The 20,767-nt window shown below is 42.4% G+C and overlaps 1 protein-coding gene across 1 annotated transcript in view; it reads left to right on the top strand.

Annotated features, from left to right (window-relative positions):
• Window positions 1–9,025: 9,025 nt before the first annotated feature.
• The window catches only part of LOC128340820 (protein eyes shut homolog), a 51,202-nt gene continuing 39,460 nt past the window's right edge, over window positions 9,026–20,767 (top strand). Inside the window, exon 1 of the mRNA XM_053286549.1 lies at window positions 9,026–9,134. Coding sequence (XP_053142524.1) covers window positions 9,030–9,134 — 105 coding nt within the window. The 5' untranslated portion in view covers window positions 9,026–9,029. The remainder of the gene's footprint in view (window positions 9,135–20,767) is intronic.

The raw sequence follows: 20,767 nt of genomic DNA, 5'->3' as shown, positions 1-20,767 counted from the left end.
ATTTTAACAATTCACCAATAATCAGAGGAGTGTCCAATTGCCTTGGGGTTTTTGGGGTGGTAGGCACCCCTGTCTGTCTATCACCCACCCCGCTTTTTTGCCCCTAGCTGCTCCACAATAGGGGATATGGACTGGTTCGTGTCCCATTATACTCTATGAGAAAAATAATTAAAAATATTTCAAATATTCATTAAATATCGTAGGACTGTCCTATTGCTTCAGGGTTTGGGTGGTTGTTGGCACCCATGGGTGCTCCACAATAAGGTATAATGGCCTGGTTTGAGTCCCATTATACCCTATGAGAAAAAAATAAAAATAATTTTCAAAAATTCATAAAAAATCATACAAATCCCAATTGCTTTGGGGTTTGGGTGACAGGTACCCCTGGGTGCCAGCTACCATCCTACCAATTTTGGGGTGTCTGAACCAGTTCAAATCGAACCACCCCCTGATTCGGTTCGAATTCGAACCTGCAGCTCGAACCTGATGGCTGGTTCGGTTTGAATCCGAACCTCCAAACCACCCCGGTTCAAATTCGAACCGGTCCGCACATCCCTAACTACAGCAACGTCCTCAGGCACATTCTGATAGCTTCCTTGCCCACCCTAGGAACTACCACCCACCACACTCCACTCTACGACACCCTTCCCCCCCCCCCCCCCGACGTGAAGCTATACATTTGCTGCAATCCTAATTATTTGAGTCCCATTATACCCTATGAGAAAAAATAAAAATAATTTTCAAAAATTCATTAAAAAATTGTATGAGTGTCCGATTGCTTTGGGGTTTGGGTGACAGGTACCCCTGGGTGCTAGCTACCATCCTACCAATTTTTGGGTGTCCAAACTGGTCAGAACCAGTTCAAACCAGTTCAAGTCCGAACTGAACCAGGGGGTGCTTCGAACAAAACCAAAACCGAACCACCCCCTCCTGGTTCAAACCCGGTTCGAATCCAAACCGAAATGGGTGAACCGGTTTTGTGCACATCCCTAGCTGTAGTTGAGCTTATGGCTATGCTTGCTGCTGCTAAGGGTGCTGCTGTGGGAGCTGTTGCAGTGCTAGAAAGTAAGGATGGAATCATAACTCTATGTGAAAGAACAACTTGTGCTAATGATGTTACTGCAATACAGGCAGGTCGTTGGCAGTGGTTTTGGGTCAGTGATTCCTTTTTGGACATCTTTGGACTGTGTGTTTGGCAGAATTGTAGTTCTGTGTTGGGAGGGACTGTGCATGCTTTTGTCCTGTTTTTCAAGGCAGGATTACAGAATTTGTGCACCACACTCTGCTTCTTTCACCCATGAATCACCCTGTTGTTCCCCATGGGTAGGTTCTAGGGACACCAAATGGGTTGGGTGATACAGTATGATGGGTTCTAACTACCACCCAACCCAACCCACAAAGGAAATGGGCAAGTGGGTGTTCTTTAATTTTTTAAAAACCTAACCCCCCCATAGGATTCTATGGGGTTTTATGGGATTTTTTTTTAAATCGCCTGCTTGTCCACTTCTTTTGTGGATTGGATGTTAAATAGCATCCATCATGCCCTACCACTCAACCTACTTTTGTGTCCCTAGGACCAATGGGGAACAATGGGTTGATCTGAATTCCCCATTGTTCCCTATGTGTCAATCATGATTTTTTGGTGAACTTTCAAATCAATTTGTCGAACCAGCCAGCAGTGGCCAGCTGGTCTGATGAATTGACTCTAATTTTTGCAATGGAATTCAAGGTCTAATCGAATCGCCAAAAAATAAAAATAAAAATCATGAACACCTCTACTGTGCACACTCCCTTTTGGTGATCATGTGCTTGTAAGATGCAAGGTAGGGAGAAAAAGGAAGCCTTACAAGGGAGAAAAAGGAAGCACCTAGTCAGCAAAGCAAGTGTTTTGTGGGCTGGAGAGGGTGAGGGGGCCACAAGTGTTCCATCCCAATGCTAGCCACACCCGCTGTGTCTTTGTGATGATGTGGCATGGAGAGTGTGACAGCAGTGGGTGGGGAGAAGCTGGGCAGTGGTCCAGTTTGCTTTGCCTGTGATTGTTTTGTCATAAATCCATAAAGCCATGGTGGTCAGTAGCACCTTGGTTCAACTTCAGTTGGTGCACCAGATTGACCCTTCCTTGAGAGGGCTGATCTGGCCCCTGTCACCCATGTCTTTGTCACGCTGTGTTTGGATTATGTGCTCTATGTGGGGTTTGAAAAGCATTCAGAAACTACAGATGGTGCAGAATGCAGTGGCCAGATTGATCTCTGGGACTGCTGTGAGTGCACATATTATTCCAGTCTTGAGGACACTGCACTGGCTGCCAGTCTGTTTCCAGATACAATTCAAGGTGCTGGTTATTACCTTTTAAGCCCTAAATGGCATGGGCCATGAGTACCTTATGAACCACCTGCTCCCAGTCCCAGCTGAGTCTACCCACCTGACTAGATCAGCAGGGAGGGCTCTGCTCTGCATGCCAACAGCTGCTGAGTCCCGTTTGTCAAGTGAAGGCAAGTGTGTGGGATAGGACCTTTTCAGTTACTGCCTCCAGGCTGTGGAACTTGCTCATGGATGAGATCTGCATGGCTGACTCTCTCCCAGCCTTTAAAAGGAAACTGAAGTCTACCCTTTTGATACAGGCTTTTGGTCAATGTGCTGTCCCTGCTGTTTATACATTTTTAGCCACGTTCTTTTCCTGGTTTGTTTGTTTTTAAAATTGATTTGTATTGTTTTATCTGGTTTTTATGTTTTATTTAATTTGAATGTTTTATCTTGTTAAATGCCCTGGCATCTTAGGACAAAGAGTGGTATATATAAAAATATAAATACATGAGTTAAATTTGGGCTGCTTGTCATATCTTAGTTAGCTTGCAATGTTTTAGACCATGTATGGTTTCCGGAAAGACTTTTAAAGTCTTTGGGCTTAGATTGTGAGCCCTTTGGGGACAGGAATCAATCTTATTTATTTATTATTTCTCTGTGTCACCCTGAGCCATTTTTTGAAGGGTGGTATAGAAATCGAATAAATAATAAAGTTGTTATTATGCTTTAATCATGCATTACAAAGCAGGGTTTTTTGTTTGTTTTTAAAGTTCTTATAAAGCGAGAATGTGAGTTACAAGAAGATTCACACCAGAACAATGAATTGCTTCCCAAGTAAAATTGGGATGTTTGCTAGCCCTTGAGTAGAATGAAACACAGATATTTTGAATACAGTATATTATTATAGCCTGCCCTGATAAATTGAACTTCTTGGGTGTTTGATCTGTCTGTTTCAGTTAGTCATCACTTTGAAGTGAGATTGAGCAGGTCTGTTGCTTTAATTTAAATCATTTTTAAGAAGGCGTTTTCTTCTTGGCAATATTGAGAACTGGAGAGACCACTTCCCATGAAATAGAGTTTATCTCAAAATGTAACAGGAATAAAGGTTATTGTTGCACACTCATTCCAAAATTTCAGCATGAGGCATTTCCTTGTAGTTATGAACAGGTTTCTCATACATGTTGTTCATAATGTGTACATATACTGTGTGTTTTATTGAGGGAAGGCTTTGAGGGAGGGTTAGGTCTCATGTAGAGCAACTGCTGGGAGGGTGGGCCTTTTCTAATAAGGGAGAAGCCCAGGAAAATCAGAACAGATGCACCAATCCAGAGGACTGGGTGGGAACTATACTCACAGCCATCAGCAGGAGAAGAAAAAGCTTTGTTCTTAGTTGTTCTGTCCCAGGAGTGCCCTGAGGACGCAGCTGGCTGAGAAGCTCCTGGAGAAATGGGAGGCCGAGATCCCGGCCTGTGAATATCAGATAGGGACCAGTTCAGTTAGATGTGTGAGGGAAGTTGCTTTCCTTTATTGTATTGCTTGAATCTGATTTGCCAGGTTAATTAAAACTCGTATCTTACGATCTGCTTTATGAAAAGACAGTTGTTCATAATGCACACCTTTTCTTTTTAATCTAATGAGAAATCCTTGTTTCTGAAGTGTGCTACTCTTCATTTTGGGTCTGCTTTAGTCACATGCCTTTTGGAGGCCTAGGACTGCTCAGCTCTTCTAGGGAAGGTTTTGCCACTTTACCCCCCTCCCCACACACACACATACCAGAATCTTATGAGGAAAGAGTGGTTTCTCCCACATTAAAACAAAGTGGATGGTGGCAGCCTACATTGGATCCCTTACAGTCAAGGATTCACATCAGTGTGAGCTCCCCCCTCCTCCTCTGGCTCTGCTAGGAGATTTATTTATTTATTTATTATATTTTCTATCCCACTCTTCCTCCAAGGAGCCCAGAGCGGTGTACTACATACTTAGGTTTCCCCTCACAACAACCCTGTGAAGTAGGTTAGGCTGAGAGAGAAGTGACTGGCCAAGAGTCACCCAGCTAGTATCATGGCTGAATGGAGATTTGAACTCGGGTCTCCCCAGTCCTAGTTCAGCACTCTAGCCACTACACCATGCTGGCTGAGATATGACAGGTGTGTATACAGATACTTTGCATCATCATGTGTTCTCTTCCGCACTTGTTACATATTGCTGTCTTCATGGAAGAGACTCCTCTGGCTAGAAATATTGCAACCGGCAACAGAGGTTTTCTGGTAACTATGAGATCCTTCTGGTTTTGGTGCATTCTTTGTTTAAGTTGTAGCCTGTTTTGGAAGATGGCTCCCCTTGCTCCTCTGTGATCTCAGCAGCTAGCCAAATAAATGCATAACTCTAGTGCACACCACTCAAAGAAATTCCTATTCATATAGTTACTTGCTCCCTTCTTTCCTGAGCCATGAAAAGTTCCAGGCGCAGCACTACTGGGTTTAGTTTTCCTCTGAATGAGAGGGCACCAAAGACTCAAGGCATGCTTGTATTGTTTGTTTTCTGTACAAACATACAAGTAGAACATAAGTGGAGGCAAAGAGGCACACCTACATCAGCAGATCTGCTGCCTCACAGCAGATCTCCAGAGAGAGACCTTTCCCCACAAAGGGATCACTCCCTCTCCCCATGTCTCTGTTTTTGCTTTTTTCCCCTCTCTCTTTTATACACACACACACACACACACACACACACACACACACACACACTTACACTTCTTCCACCACATCTGGAGAGGATTCATGTATGGCAACCTTCTTCACAACACTATAGAGGAATCTCCAGCTACCCAGAGATCATCTCTTGCTATTACTTCCTACTGGAAACCCCAACCAGCCATTCTGGGTTATTAGCCCAACAAAGGACTAGTGAGTCAACAGCTATAACATTATGTATGGAGAAAAGAAAGTTCTTCCTTATAGTTATTTGATATTTTGGAGGGTAGGAAGAAGTCATCAATTTATATTTCTTTCTTTTCTGACAATTTTTACAGCAAACACTGTTACTGTTCTTATCTGTACTTGTTTCCTACACATATGAATTATTAGAAGGCACTTTAATTTTGCTCTGGCTCCTTCTAGAATGCACACCATATATAGGAATATATATAGGAGAGCTAGTAGTGTGGTAGCAGACATGAATAGTCCCCTTTGCTAAGCAGGGTCCGTCCTGTTTGGATTTAAATGGGAGACATGTGTGAGCACTGGAAGATATTCCACTTGCGGGGGGGGGGCTGCTCTGGGAAGAGCTCCTGTGTGCTTGCATGCAGAAGGTTCCAAGTTCCCTCCCTGGCATCTCCAAGATAGGGCTGAGAGAGACTCCTGCCTGCAACCTTGGAGAAGCTGCTTCTAGTCTATGTAGACAATACTGAACTAGAACAATCCTTTCAGGGGTTGCCAAAGGTAATCAACTGGAGATTCAGTAGTGGATAACGTGCTCCAAAGGTTACTGAATTCACATATTATTTGCTTGCAGCACTCTGTTACATGGCAGGATCTTGTTTCCACTTAAGATTTTATTTTGTTTTATTTTGCTTTCCGCTTAAACTTCTATATCTTGCTGCGACCAGAGCATACGAGTCTTGAATCTTCTTAATCATCCAACCGATCAAGTTTTAGTGGTTTGACCTTGCTCTTAAGCAGCCCTCTGCTTTCTTGCTGTGCAGAAAAAAGGTTGAATATAATGAAACAGCAAAGAGAAAGGCTGTTGCCTGATTTTCATAGGTCCTCACTGTGCTGCTTTTGATTAAGGGAGAACATTTCCTGCTAGCTGGCTAAAGGAACATGAATTAGGGTTGTATTGTTAAGGGAAAGAATAATAAAATAACATAATTTGCCTTATGCCAAGTGTTTTCAGTGCCTTTAGCTTTAGCTGAAGCATCAAACTACATTCTGCACACCCACAGAAACACTCAGTGAGCAACCACTAATTTGAAACTTTAAGATAAGTAATAGAGTTTACAGAACTTACTGAAAAGATTCAGATTTTTTTCTTCCTTACAGAGATATATTGTACTGCCCAGATGGTGGGAGTTAGTGGTTCACAAACTGCACAGCAAGCTGCCCATCCGAGCAAGAGGTGTGCTCACTGCTTCCACGGCTCTTAAAATATACTCTGCCAGTGCACTTGCAAAGGCGGGGAGGCTCTGTGCCTACAAAGGAGTGTGTCCGCCCAGAGAACTTGTATTTTGGGCGGTATAGAAATATGTTAAATAAATAAATAAACCCCCATTATTCCCAATGGGAGTAGAAGCCACTGTGCGAGGACACACTCCTCAGTAGGCATGAAGCCTCGCCATCCTCACAAGTTGTGCCAATGGGGTTTAAAGTGGTTGGAAGCAGTAAGCACACCGGTCACTTACACAAATGGCTCACTGCATTGTATGAGAGCCAGTGTACTATAATGGCCAAGGGCCAAATTACATGTGACATTAAATGTGAATATAGAATACATGACGTTTAATCCAGAAGAGGAATGAAAGTGGTCCTTTTTTTCCTCCTTTAAAAGGTCATGATCTGTGCTGACAGTGTGGCACTTGGTGACATTATTACTTTTCCACTGCATCATTTTCACCCCAAAAATTAGTCCCACAAAGTGGCATTTGCTGCAAATCACTACACCTTTGAGATGTGGCGTCTCAGAAGAATATGCAAGATTAATGGACCAGTAGAACAACAAATGAAGAAGTACTTCAAAAAGCAAAAATACATAAATAATACAGACAATCGAGAGACATGAACTGGCATATTGTGGACATATTCTCAGAGGAGTAAATTATCAAACACAACTAATGCAAGAAGGAAAGCTAGCAGGAAAAAGATCAGGAGGAAGAAGAGATGGATGGATGACCTGAAAGAATGGCTAGAAATGGACACAGAAGATATCTACTATTCTAGGGACTGTGATCTTGTTGGAGATGGAGTTCCAATGCATAGACCTTTTGCATCAACTATCCTAATGACCACTAGGGGTATTGGGAGTAGAGGTAGCTAGTGAGGGTCTCCTGACTTTCCTCTACTCTATGACCTCTGCTTTAACTCCTCAGGTACATTCTGTAGTGAGTCAGTCCTCTTCCTTTCCTCCTAGAGAGAAGATGGAGACATCTCTCTCTCTCCATACCTATTCATTATGTAGCTGATAGATACATAGGGCTTTCCTATTCTAAATGTATTTCACCAATAAATCAACTTTAGACTCTACAGTGATCTCCATGTGTTTTCCTTAAATAGCTGCAACAACTAAACTCTGCACTCTGTAACTGGAGTGGTAGCTTCCTTAGACTTTGCTAAAATAATAACAAACCCCAACAGATCTATGGTTATTGCTGACTGCCAACCTCCCAATCAAATGAAGAGAGAGAGCGATTACTTCAGGAACAAATTGCCATGGGAGAGGGGCTATTTTTAAGGCAAAAACAGCATGGGGAAAGTGAACCTGCCTCCTGCACCACACTCCTTCCCTGGATTAGAACCTTATTCAACTTATTTTAAAGAGAGAGAAATAGTCCAATCCTAGGTTAAGTACATCTTCTAAAAATGCATTTAACGTTTGGCCCTTGACTGTGAACTGTAAACTAGGAAACCCCCCGTGCAGAACTTGAACTCACCAGGGGCCTTAGGCAAGCCGTTCTTTCTCTGCTTCAGCTTCTAATGCTAACTTACATTGCAAGGTTGCCATAAGGATTACAATGGCCTTATATGTGTGGTGAAGCATTTGAAACACTCCACAGCACTATATAAATGCTGAGCATTATAACTGTGTAAGGCTCTTCACACAAGCATCCCTACCCAGGCTTCCACAGCCCTACCTGGGTAGGGCTGGTCGTGTGAAGCGCAGGAATCGAGGCCTTGCGGGTAGCCCACGATTCCCCCCAGACTTTTACTGAGGTAAGAGAGCATGTGCGTGCTCTCTTATCTCAGTCCCTAGTCATGGGTTTCCAGTCGTTTATCTGCCTGAGCAGACACAAGCATCTAGAGTGCATTGTGATATTTCTGGAGGCTGGGCCGCATTTCCCTAGCCTCCAGAATACTACACTGCTCACTGCAGAGGTGACTGTGTGCATGGTGGAGTGGCACAGCAAGCAGCTCGAGAAGTTCATGTGGGGGGAAGTAGGTATACTCCTGTTTCCTCCCAGCCCTCCCTAGCCACCAGGAATTTAGGTTGTGTGCATGAACGTAATGTCCCCCCCGCCCCGCCCCCAAGAAGTAAACTACTCTTAACTGTATTTTTTTTTTAAAAAAAAATGGCACTAATTCAATATAAAAAAGTATTTTCTAAGGGTAGATCAACATTTAACATAGAAATATTTACCAAGGAAAAAATTAACATTTTATTTTAAAGTATTTCTTAAAAAAATTCTTACTTGATTTCACAGTCATCTCACCATCATCTCTAAACTGCTATTACATTCTTCCCTTTCACATAGTGATTTCATTTGCATGGCAATTATATCCCAAAGACATGCCAACTTACAATTGATCATCAAATAGCTTCTATTGTGTTTATGTATTTCAGTATAAGATGAGCTGTTTACTTCATTTTCATTTCTCCTTGATTTGGCAACAGCCTAATTAATTTGTCAGAGCATTTATACAATGTATGACATGGTAGTAAAACTTCTCCTCTTTCTGTATTTATGCAGGCAAGACTTGGTAATGTGTGAGGCTGAACTGACTATCTTGGGAGTAATGACAAAGACTAGCATTCCCAGCAATCATTGGTCGACTCTCATTTGTCAAGAAACGGGACCAATATTTATAGGTGGCTTACCACATCGGTATGCAACAAAGCAGGTATTGTTACATTTTATAGCATGCTATGTTTTATGGAGAGTACACTCCCCAGGATTCCTAGCCCAGCCAATTAGAGATGTTTGCCATGCATGCACTTCTCTGTGGCACACCTGTTCTTTGCTTGTTTCAAACCATGGTGAGGACTGAAAGAGTTGGTTCATGGGAACAGATGGATGGTTGGATGGGTGGAAAGGCAGTAGGCTGGATCAATGAATGCAGAAAATAGCAATGATATTGTCAGCATTTCCTGGTATAACTCCATAATCCTGGATAGGCTCCAGATGTTGGGTTGATAATTTTTCTTCATAGCTGTTGGCAACCTTCGCTTTCTCATATATATATATTTACTGTAACATATATAGATGTGGTTAATGTTCATGTGAAATTGCCTGAAGTTAACTTGATAGATGAAGTTCCTATTTCATACTCTTTTTATAAGACAGAAAAGGAACAGTTGGTATGAGCTAGAAATTGTGTGTGCTCTCTCTCCCTCTTTCTTTTCTCTTTCTTATCTCATTTTTTCATAGACAATCAGTTCTGTGCTCTCAAAACTCTGAATAGTGTAATAGGTTTTTTGGGTTTCTTTCTTTTTTTACTCCTAAAGGTAAAGTGTGCCGTCAAGACGCTTTTGACTCCTGGCGCCCACAGAGTCCTGTGGTTTTCTTTTGGTAGAGGAGGGGTTTACCATTGCCTCCTCCTGCGCGGTATGAGATGATGCCTTTCAGCATCTTCCTATATCGCTGCTGCCTGATATAGTAGCAGTGGGGATTCAAACCGGCACCCTTCTGCTTGTTAGTCAAGCATTTCCCTGCTGATCCATTAGGCGGCTTTCCTTACTCCTAGTGATGGCAAAATATTACTCATATCAGTTGATTTATGAGGGCTGTCTATGGAATGCTTTCCAGAAATATATACAAAACATGCTGCAAACCAGTACTTCCAAATTTATCTAAACTAAGATCAGAATTTACATTGAAATTTACTTCTCCAGTTAGCCAAAGCAGAAGAACATACACAGCTAAGGGAAACAAAGTATTGGCGTTCTTTTGTGGGTTTAAAAAAAAAAATTAAATAGACTCCCTAAAATGTGGCTGATGGAAGCTGTTCTGTTGTCATTTGGTTGGTTGAATAACAATAAGAAACATTTCCAGATGAATAGATTAGGAAATATGTTTGGTTATGACCCCAAATCATTTTTAGCAACTGCTGAAGTAAACTAAACTAGCATCAGTAGTAAATCAGTATAGATGTTACTATGCAAAAGAATGAGGCAAGATTCTCCCAGTGCTCTTATTTTTCTTAAATAAATGAAAGATTCATTTGTGATAATAATTTGTGTATTTTGAGTAATATTCATAGCTATAACTTGAGAGGCCATTTTAAAGTAACATTTTACATACATTAAAGGGAAGGGAGAGCTAAAGAAAGAAGATGGCTGAACTTTCCTTATACTGATAGGAAATGTCCTTGTGTTATGAGTAGAAGATCTCTTAATAATTATTAATGGACTTGTCTGATATTTAGGAGATGAGGGGAATGCAGTTCATTTTATTTATTAAAGATTAAACAAAACAGTTGATCTGGTTTCTTGCTGGAACTTTACCTGCTATCTTACTTGCATTATTCTGACTATCTTACTTGCACTATTTACCTTACAACAAGCACACATTAAAGAATAATGTCAGGAAAAGAACTGGCTAGGGTGTTTTTCTTTCAGTTGTGTACACACACAAATTTTAACAGACGCTACAACTTACTGTAAGTCTATATTGTGTATTCTATTCACTTTTTGTCTGTCTTGGTGTGGCAAAAGGTGTATACAAATGAGCAAAATATTCCATTTAAAAGTCATTTCCAGTTACTGCTGCCAATATCTAAGCCAATAATGCCATGCATGAATAGGAAGAATTACACGATTTATTCCAGCTGTTCTCTTTCCACTAAGGCCCTCAAGAATAGAGCTGCACAGGAAGCTGGCAATTCAGTCTGCAGAATCAAAGTGAGCAAACAGTAAAAGGAACCACCTCCATATAATTACCGGATCTCAAGGAGAACCTATATCTAGGCTGCCAAATCTGATCTTCCGATCCTGCCAAGGGCAATTACTGATGGACTATTAGTGGTTATGCCTTGGCAGGGAGAAATAGCTCCAATACTGGCAAGCCAGACATAGACAGAACAGCTTTTTGCACAGTATTAGTCCAAGCCTAACAAAGTGATGCAAATGCCTATAGTCCCTGTTTGTGCCACAAATACAAATATGGAAAGAAATGACTTGAATTATTTGTGTCTTCATATGAGTAAAATGGCAGCCCTAAACAATCCCAAGGTGGGATTGGTGGGCCACTCTATGAAACAGGATGCTGGAATAGATGGGCCTTGGGCCTGATCCAGCAGGGCTGTTCTTATGTTTTTATGCTCACATGGGGTCCATATTATATTTAAACCAATCTGAGCTGGCTTATATATCTCCTGTCAGCCATTTTGAATCCAAATAAGATGGAGGTACTGACTATGAGGGATCAGGTTCCAATCAATTAATCAATCAATTTTGATTATGGTCATAGACCAGCATAAAGTATAAGGCATGATTACATATTACATATTAAAAGTAAAATTAAATATTAAAAGCTTAGAGGTGCACAATACAAGCATATAATGAAAGACTATGATAAAAGACTATAGGAATCAGAAGTAGAAGTAAATTTTTAAAATAAAACTATGGATGTCTAAAACAAAGCAAGACTGCAGACTAAATGACCTGTGTGTGATGAGTGGCAGAGATTTGGAAATTGCAGTTTTAAAAGGGTACAAATATTTATAAAATATTTATAGAAAGCATCATAAAAACATCCTTTAAAAGGGCCTAAAAGAGAAAACCAAGAATGTATTGAGAAGTTATATGAAGAAATGTGGAGGCATACAAGGACATATAGAATCATACAGGGGCAACTACAGACATAGTAGACTTTGATCCATTTAGGGTAAGGTAAAAAGCCAAGAAGCTGTGGGACTCTAATACTGTAGGAGTGCTGGACTGCTAATTGTGCAAAGAGGCACCTTTTTAACATGGTGATTCTATTTAGCAGGGGGAGAGTAACAGGCCCTCTCCACCCCTAGCACAGTACCTCCAGTGACTGTTGCTGGTGTCAATCTTATGTTTCTTTTTAGATTGTGAGCCCTTTGAGGACAGGGACCCAACTTATTTGTTTATTATTTCTCTGTGTAAACCGCCCTGAGTCATTTTTGGAAGGGCAGTATAGAAATTGAATGAATGAATGAATGAATGAATAGTGCTCCGAGGCAGCAGGCAAAGGTGTGTTCAAGTCAGTCCATAAAGTTGGGCACTGCACAAGCCAGTGGTCATCCTCCAATGGATTTTAATTGCTGCTGCGCAGAACCTGGCAACACTGTAAGTGGTGGCAGGGTTGCTATCAGAAAGCAGTAAAAAGGTGTAAAACTGGTTCGTATGATCAGGATATTTTTGTAATAATGGTAGAATGAAGGTGGCACAAATGTCCCTGTAGTACAAACACTGAAGGAGGATGTGCCATGTTGTTTCTACTTGCCTTGCGTCACAAGGGCATTGATGTTCCAAGAGTGGGCTCTTCCTATATCGTCCCTCAAACATGGCTGAGGGAAGAACATGGCAACATGCCAGCTGAATGTCTGTAAAATGCTGTTTGATAAGAGCCTTGGCCAGATCGTAGCCCATGTTAACTAAGAAGGGTGGGAACAGGTCCAGGGACAACATTTTAGTCCTAATTGACTGTTTCCAACTGGACTGAAAGTCATCACTCAGGGTTAGGGGGCCAAGGCCTGAGGGACAGAGAGATAGTCTAAGCCAATGGTTAAGTGTGGTAATCCAGACCCTTGCCTCCACTTTAATCAAGCCCTTCTCCAATCGCAAGGTGGTGTTGGAGACATGTCTTGGAACTTGAAGAGCTGCTCTTAGAAACATTGATTGCACATGCTCCAATGGGGCGAATTTGGGGAAGGGGCCCAGCTGCGCACCGTAGAGAAGCTGTGCTAGCAGCTTGGCTTCATACAATTTAAGTTCTAAAGGTAAATAGTGGCCATCAATTGTCCGGAGAAACTTAAGGATAGCAGAGGTACTCCTCTGTGCATTTAATGCAACATGGTTCCCATGTGTCTTCCTAGTGCCAGTGGAGTGAAGGACTACCCCCAGGTATTTAAAACATGGAGCCTGTTCAATCTTGTGACCAAGTGCTGATCTTGGGCCTTTTAGCAAAGGCCATAATTTTGATTTTATGATAATTAAGTTCCAGCAGATCTTCCTTGCAATACTATGCTAAGGCCCTCAATGCACATTTAAGGCCAATGGGAGTTCTTGAGATTAGTCTTGCAGTATCATCTGCATATAGTGGGGTGGAGATACGGCTCCTGCAGGTTTAGGAAGGGTGGAAGCCATGGATTCCTTAAAAGGAATGATAGGCCTGTGCAAAGTCAGATTGGTAAAGTTGGACATATCAAAAGGGTTCAAAGGGAATCCAGACTCAAACTTGCATAGTCAAGTTTGGTTTGGACTTTTCCGACCCCGCTTTGGGAAAAATTGGAGCTTTCCAGAGCTCCAAGAGGTGACAAGAGTCTCCTTTGTTTTGTTTAGTGATTGTGGCTGGGGGTGGAGGAAGCTGCTCCTGCCTTCTATCTGCCTACCAGCCTGCCTGTGCAAATCCCACCCCCCTTTTAAAAGAAATTGCAATTTTTTTTGCCCATTGTGATGCACCTCCATTGCATCAGCTCCGTACAGCACTAATCTGGGAAACATTTTCTTATGTTGAGACTTTTACATTTACAAAAGTTCCCGTCCCCTTTAAACCAAATATCATCTCCCTTTGATCTCTGTATTCAACAGTATCCACAAACAATGTTCCAGTTGGTGCAGAGCAGCCATTTGAAATCTTCAACACCAACGCCTCTTAGATGCTTGCATGGCAGGTTTCCTGCTCCTGCCTGCTCCTCTTGACTATTTCCCACACTGATGGTGCCCTTGGTGAGCACTGATGGTTCACCAGCACAACAGCTCTTCTCTTCTCCCATCTATTCCATCTACCTTCTTCCTCTCCTTTTCTCCTCTGCCTTCCTCCCCAACCGCCTCCTAACCAACATTCCACACCCTTGGCAATGGTTGTTTAGATCCTGTTTCCTGGATATTCTCTCTGACATCAGCGACACAAATAATACATCTAGAAGCAAGGGGAGCAGCTAATCCTGTGGGGTTGGGGCCTTATGGGATAGGAGAGCTGGGCTTCTAAAAATACATTTTCATATCTCCAAATTTTTGCTATATTTTTCATTATGACACAGATTCTTACCTCCTTTGTGGCCAAATAATGAAAATTCTATGTACTTTAGTTTTGTTGTGTGTTAAATAAGTGTCCTTTCCTGGTTTTCCATGGGGCAGAGGCAGGACTTTGGAGAGGTCCAAGGGAAGAAATTGACTGGATACCTGTCAGAGCTAGACTGAGCTGTTAAATACCTCTGAGCTCAGACAATCCTTTATGGACTTTCCATGCCTGGAGAGTGGAAGGCTTAAAGGGGCAGCCTAAAATTAATTAATTAATTAATTAACTTTATTTGTTGACTGCCCCATAACAAATTATTATTATTCCTTCTGGGCAACTCACAATACACAACTAGTGGTGTGCACGGAACCATCTGGCCCGGTTTGGTTCGAGGCTGGACGTGCCTCGAACGGAACCGGGCCAGTTCGGTCCAGCCCCCATCGAACAGCCCCTGATCCAGTCCAGGGGTGGTCTGTGAATTTTTTATCTTAATTAAAAAAAAATTAGCCAGGCCTCGCAGAGGGCATTTGCGCATGCACAGCGGTGGCCAAAATGGCCACCGCTCACCTGTACAGAGGCCCAAAAGGGCCAAATATATTACATTTACCCTACCATGGCAGTGATGAGGGAGGCCGGCGGGGGGAGGAGGGACCCTCGTGGACCCCCCCACGCCCTCCAGCAAGCCCCCCCAAAGGGGCTACAGGTATTTAGAACCATTTCTTTTTTAAAAAAAATTAGCGGACCTGTCCAGCAGTTTAGTTCCGGTCTGGACAGAACCGGGGGGGGGGTTTCAATTCTATCCCAAACCCCCGAACCTCCGGACCGAACTGCCGGACCACTGGACACATCCCTAAATACAACAATAAAATATGAAATAAAATACACACAATAAATCATAACAAACCAAAAGGGGGAAGAAGAAAAATACAAAATAGAATAGAAAGCAATTTTAAAGCTCTTTAAAAATCAGTTAAAAATCAAATTTAAGAATCAAAATGTAACACTCCAAATCCATGCCTTCTGGAGTCTGGCACTCCTCCACTGCTCCTTCCAGGTTTGTTGCTGGCACTGGCATGCAAATATTGGTGTGGGATAGGCCAGTTCCACAATGGGCTTGGGTTTTGAGGGTACTGCCTCAGAGAGCTCAGGCCCTGAGGGAGCTACCTCAGGAAACTCCAGCTCTGGGGCACTCTTGGGTTCTGGTCTGGTATCAAGATCCAGGGCTGGGACTTGGGCTGGTCCTGTCTCCTTGAACTCTGGCCCTGTATTAAGATCTGGAGCAGAGATTGGTCCTGCTTCCTCAGAGTCGCTACTGTGAGTGGAGTCAGTCTGAGCCATGACAATAGAGAGAACAAGTACTATATGCCCAATTTGTGGTGATGTGGAAAATATCTGAATATGTTTTAATGTCGCTTGATGACGAAACAGGCTGTAAAAGAGAAATAATTTGTAGCATGGCTGGCAGGCAAACACCTTTTTTCCCCACAGGCATTACAAGTTTCCCATTTATTTTATTTTATTTTATTTTAGGTTAAATTTGTATACCTCCTTTCATTAAAACAATCCAAAGGCGGTTTACACACAAATTAAAAACAAGACTATAAAAATGACACAATTAAAATATTAAGCTAAAATATAAAACAAATCTGATTAAAAAGATTTAAAATACACGCATTTCATCTCATCTCCTCACTTTGCCCAGAAAATTACTACTGCGGCATCTGAGTTTTCCTTTCTTATGCAAGCTTTATGCATTTAGTTTCATTATGAAGTTTAATTATGCTGAATAGTTTTCTTATACAGAGAAGGAATATGAAATAATGATAGTTGACATCTTCAGTGGTGTAATAATAATAAGCCCAGAAATATAAATTACTGTAGCAATTACAGCAGCACAAATAACACCATTAATGCAATCAACTGTTAGTGTGAATATTTGACAACAACCTTTAATCTTCCTTCAAGTGCATCTATTTTACATTCTCTGCACCAGAATGCAACCTAATCAAACAATTAATGATACTTTACTGAGCAAGAACGTAATTGCACTAGAACTTCAGAATTCAGAAATAAGTCATTATTTATTTCAAGTTATTATTCACAATAACAATTTTCTTTGTGCATTTTGATATGCAACTAAGTTTTAAAATGGTTATGTTATAGCCTCCAAATATCCTGGTGTCTCTCACGCACACATTTAAAAACAAGAAAATCTGATATTGTTTTTGAAGCACTTTAAGGATGTCCTGCTGTGATGACAAAAAGACATGAAAGAACTGCTTCAAACCCTCACTGAAAAAAGCGTTCCCATCTGGCAGTGCCTCCAAGCAAGGAATGTTTGTGAGCTCCTTCCCACATAGGTCAGCCAGATCCCATGGCGATTCTCCAAGCCAATAACAGTCCAAGGCCACAATGCAGCTGATCTTAGGAGCCTGATCTGAACTTACTCACAAAGCTGGAGATCATAGGTTCAGTGTCAACTAATACTTTCGCAGTGTTATAGCAAAGCACACCTTCCTGCTTCAGTGCGATGAGCAGCAGAATAGGGGTTGTTGGGGCCTTTGGGGCAAAGCCCTGTAGTGCCCCCCCCCCCCACACACACACATGGCACATTGAGCCGTCCACCCACCCAGGTTACAAGAGAGTGGAAAGGGAGTTGATGGCAGCAGTGGTGACAGGCAGCTCCTCTCCTCCCACCCTCAGAGGATAGAAAGAAGAGGCAGAGCCACAGACAGGCAACCTCTTCCTGTGCTCTTCCCAAATGCTTGTGGTCCCAGAGTAATTTGCCCTCTTTGCCCTCCTCTGTACCACTGAGAGGAGCCACTGCCAAATTTGTTTCTTCCCATTCACTAATGAGGATTGGGTTGGAGGAGGAGGAGCTGTGGTGCAAGTCTCTTGACCAAGAGTCTCATGTGGCAGCTCTTCCCTCTCTTCCCCATTACAACTTGGCATCATCATGAAGGCCTTTGAGAGAAAACCCACTAGTTGAGGGGAATAGTGGGGAAAGGAGGATTTGCCACAAAACACTTGGGCCAAGAGGGTTTCCTATCCTTTCCATTGGCCAAGGTGAGTTTTCCCTGAGGCTTCATGAGGTCTCAGGGACCTCTTTGGGAAGCTTCAATGGACCAATGGGGGTGCCAGACAAAGGCAGCAGTGGCTCAGTTCTGTCTGTCAGCTTGGGAGTGGAGTGAATACTGGGGATTCAAGGGTCAGTTGGAGGGGCCCTTTGATGTGGGCCAACTTAACTGACCTCTGATACTGCTCCTGCGCATAAGAATACTTTAGATCATTCATAAAGACCTAACTTGTAGGCAATTATGCTGAGCTGAAAGATTTATAGTAGCAGAATAAAGACTACCAGAGTCTGCAGCCAGATGATGAATGCAAGTTAATGTGAACTACAGCACTTCATTCCACTGCATTTTTGCCCTCACTATCTCACTAGGATTGCCAGGTCACAATGCTATGGTAACAGAAGAAGCCATAGCTGACAGAATTCTCCTGTATTTTAACACTAAGACACCAGAGCCCTCTTTCCAGTTAGATCTGACAGATCTATGCTCCCTTCCCTTCCCAGCGTGGCCAAGCCTTTTTTCCGGACCTTACTATTTCCATCTGCCCTTCCCTCAGATTCATGGATCCACTGTTGATTTTGCTGTTTAAAGGTAAAGTGTGCTGTCGAGTCGGTGTCAGTTCCTCATGACCACAGAGCCCTGTGGTTGTCTTTGGTAGAATACAGGATGGATTTAGCATTGCCATCTCCCATGCAGTATGAGATGATGCCTTTCAGCATCTTCCTGTATCACTGCTGCCTGGTATAGGTGTTTCCCATAGTCTGGGAAACATACTAGCGGGGATTCGAACCAGCAACCTCTGGCTTAGTCAAGCCATTTCCCTGCTGCGCCATAGCCACCCTTATTCTTGATTCTTTGACCTTTGGGTTCCATATCTTCTGGAATAATCTTCCCAGTTAAGTGTTTGCTTGTTTGTTTTGTTCACAAGATACAGCTCCTCCTTCCACAGGATTTTCACAAAGCTTGAATCTCAAACTGACAACTGCTTCTTCCCACAGAAGTTGAACTGCTGACATTTTGTTGCTGACACTTTGGCTCCTCTGCAGTTGAAATGTTCATAATACAATATAGATCATTCCAGACTATGCTTTGGATTCCTGAACCACAATATTTCCATATACACCAGGAACCAATTTCCTCAACTAAAAAGTATTTAATACTCATTTTGTTTTATTTGCTGAAATATCAATTCCTAAAGTTTTTCCCCAAAATAAATGTTCATAACCCCATGTAATGAAGGCTAGTTGTTGCTTACACAAATGAAATTTATAGATTTAATTTAATTATTATTAAAGCCCACCATGTGTATATAAATCAAGCTAATCACATACATCATTAGCAGCTAGTTTGACTGTTCTCTAGCCTTCGAAACATTTAACAATAAAATATAACCAAATTATTCTTCAGTTTCACAGCATTGTCTCCACATAATTCATCCCCACCCCCACCCATCCCCTCTCTCTCTGGAAAGTCTATGCTATATAATAAAAAGAGGAAAGAAATTTGCAAGGGAAAAGAATATATGAAAAATGCATTTGCTTTTGAATCATGAATTTTTGCTTGTATTACTTGTGTATTTATTTTATATAATAGAAAACAAAAACAATAATAATGACAAATTAGTAAAATTATTTTTAGATTAAACTGCAGATAAAGCAAATGCATGGTTCATCATGACCAGAAGATGCTAGACCCCATATGTCCCACACAAACTGAAGGTGACAAATAGATGCTTCTAGAGCAGAGGGACCAGTCTGAAAGGACTCTCATCACATTTAATTCAGACATACATCTCCCTTTTCAGTGTCAAACTCTGGAGAAACATGCAGCAGAAGTTTGGCATGGGCAGTGTTGATTGGCTAGCGCCAGTGACAAATCTTCCAACAACTCCTATGGTCTACGGAGATTTTGTACAAGGAGACACAATCTAAATAAAGCTATAGTGACACTTGAGGCTTCCAACTGCATCTGACCATGTTTGAGGCAGGAACATTACGGGGAATGCAGCACCCTTGCATATGACCATGTTCAGTTGGAAACCAGAGTATTGCCACAGTATCTATGATTGCTTCAGACATCATGCCAAACTGGAGGCAACCATGCCAGAGGTTCAGGTTGTTGTTCATCTGCACCCAAACCTGAATTTGAACCCTCGGTTGCACTTCGGTTTCCCTGCTGAAACCTCCAGTTAGAAAGTGGCTTTGTGTCATCTGAAGGCTGTTGCTGTTTGAAAACAGTATTGAGAGTAGGAAGCTCCTCCTTCTCCAGTTGGCTGCTGCAGTTTTCCTTCATGTGAAGGAGGAAGCCCATGCAACTAGTTCCTCCCTTGCTTGCAGTCCCCCAGACTACAGATCAGGATCATCTGATCATCTGGGAGCACAGCAGGGGGAATGGGGGCAAACTGCAGAACTGTTGGACCTGCAGTTTACCATTATGTGCGAAGGCAGCCATTGTCTCTCTGATTCTGTGGCTGACCCAGCATTCAGTTACATCTTTTATGTCAATTGCAAAACTTAGCTCATGCCAGGGTGGTGCAGAAAAACCCATTGTAACTTCTGCTTTACTGTTGTATCTGTCTTCATGCTGAGACTGCTGCCTAGAATACACCCAACACCCTCATGTGACTGCAGTTTACAGGAAAAGATTGGTAGTAATGGATAAACTGACCCTATCTACCCCCAGCACAGTACTCCTCCAGTAGCTGTTGCTGGGATCTATCTTTAAAAATAAATAAAATTGTGAGCCCTTCAGGGACAGGGATCCTTATTTACTTACTTATTGTTTGATCTAAGATCGTAAATAAACAACTAACTTACTTACTTATTATTTCTCTATGTAAACCACTTTGGAAGCTTTTGTTGAAAAGCAGTGAAGCTGTTCTGACTATCACTGAAAACTGGGCTAGAGTGATCATCAGAACCACCGGGCTCGCAGGTGAGCCTGGTGGTTCCACAGCAGCTAGCCCGCCTGACAACCCCTCCTCTTAAATGAGGTTAATGGAGCGAGCTCTCCGTTAACCTTGTTTTTCTGCTTGTGTGTCAGCCGCAGCTGCTTGCAGCCGTGGCTGGCACACTCAGGGTGGAGGGGAGAGGGGACCCCAGGAAGGCACTACACACTCATGCAGTGTCTTCCTGGGGTTCAGGGGGCCGGGGCCATGCGGTTGTGCCCCCCTTCCCCCAATCCCCAGAGCTCCCAGCAGAGCTGCAGCCGGACATGGGAGCGCCCAGCAGGAGCAGCCACTCGTCTGGGCAGC

The sequence above is a fragment of the Hemicordylus capensis genome, chromosome 1, assembly GCF_027244095.1.
Source record: "Hemicordylus capensis ecotype Gifberg chromosome 1, rHemCap1.1.pri, whole genome shotgun sequence".
Classification (NCBI taxonomy): Eukaryota; Metazoa; Chordata; class Lepidosauria; order Squamata; family Cordylidae; genus Hemicordylus; species Hemicordylus capensis.
The sequence above is the reverse complement of the archived record's forward strand: the minus strand, read 5'-3'. Positions and strand labels throughout refer to the sequence as shown.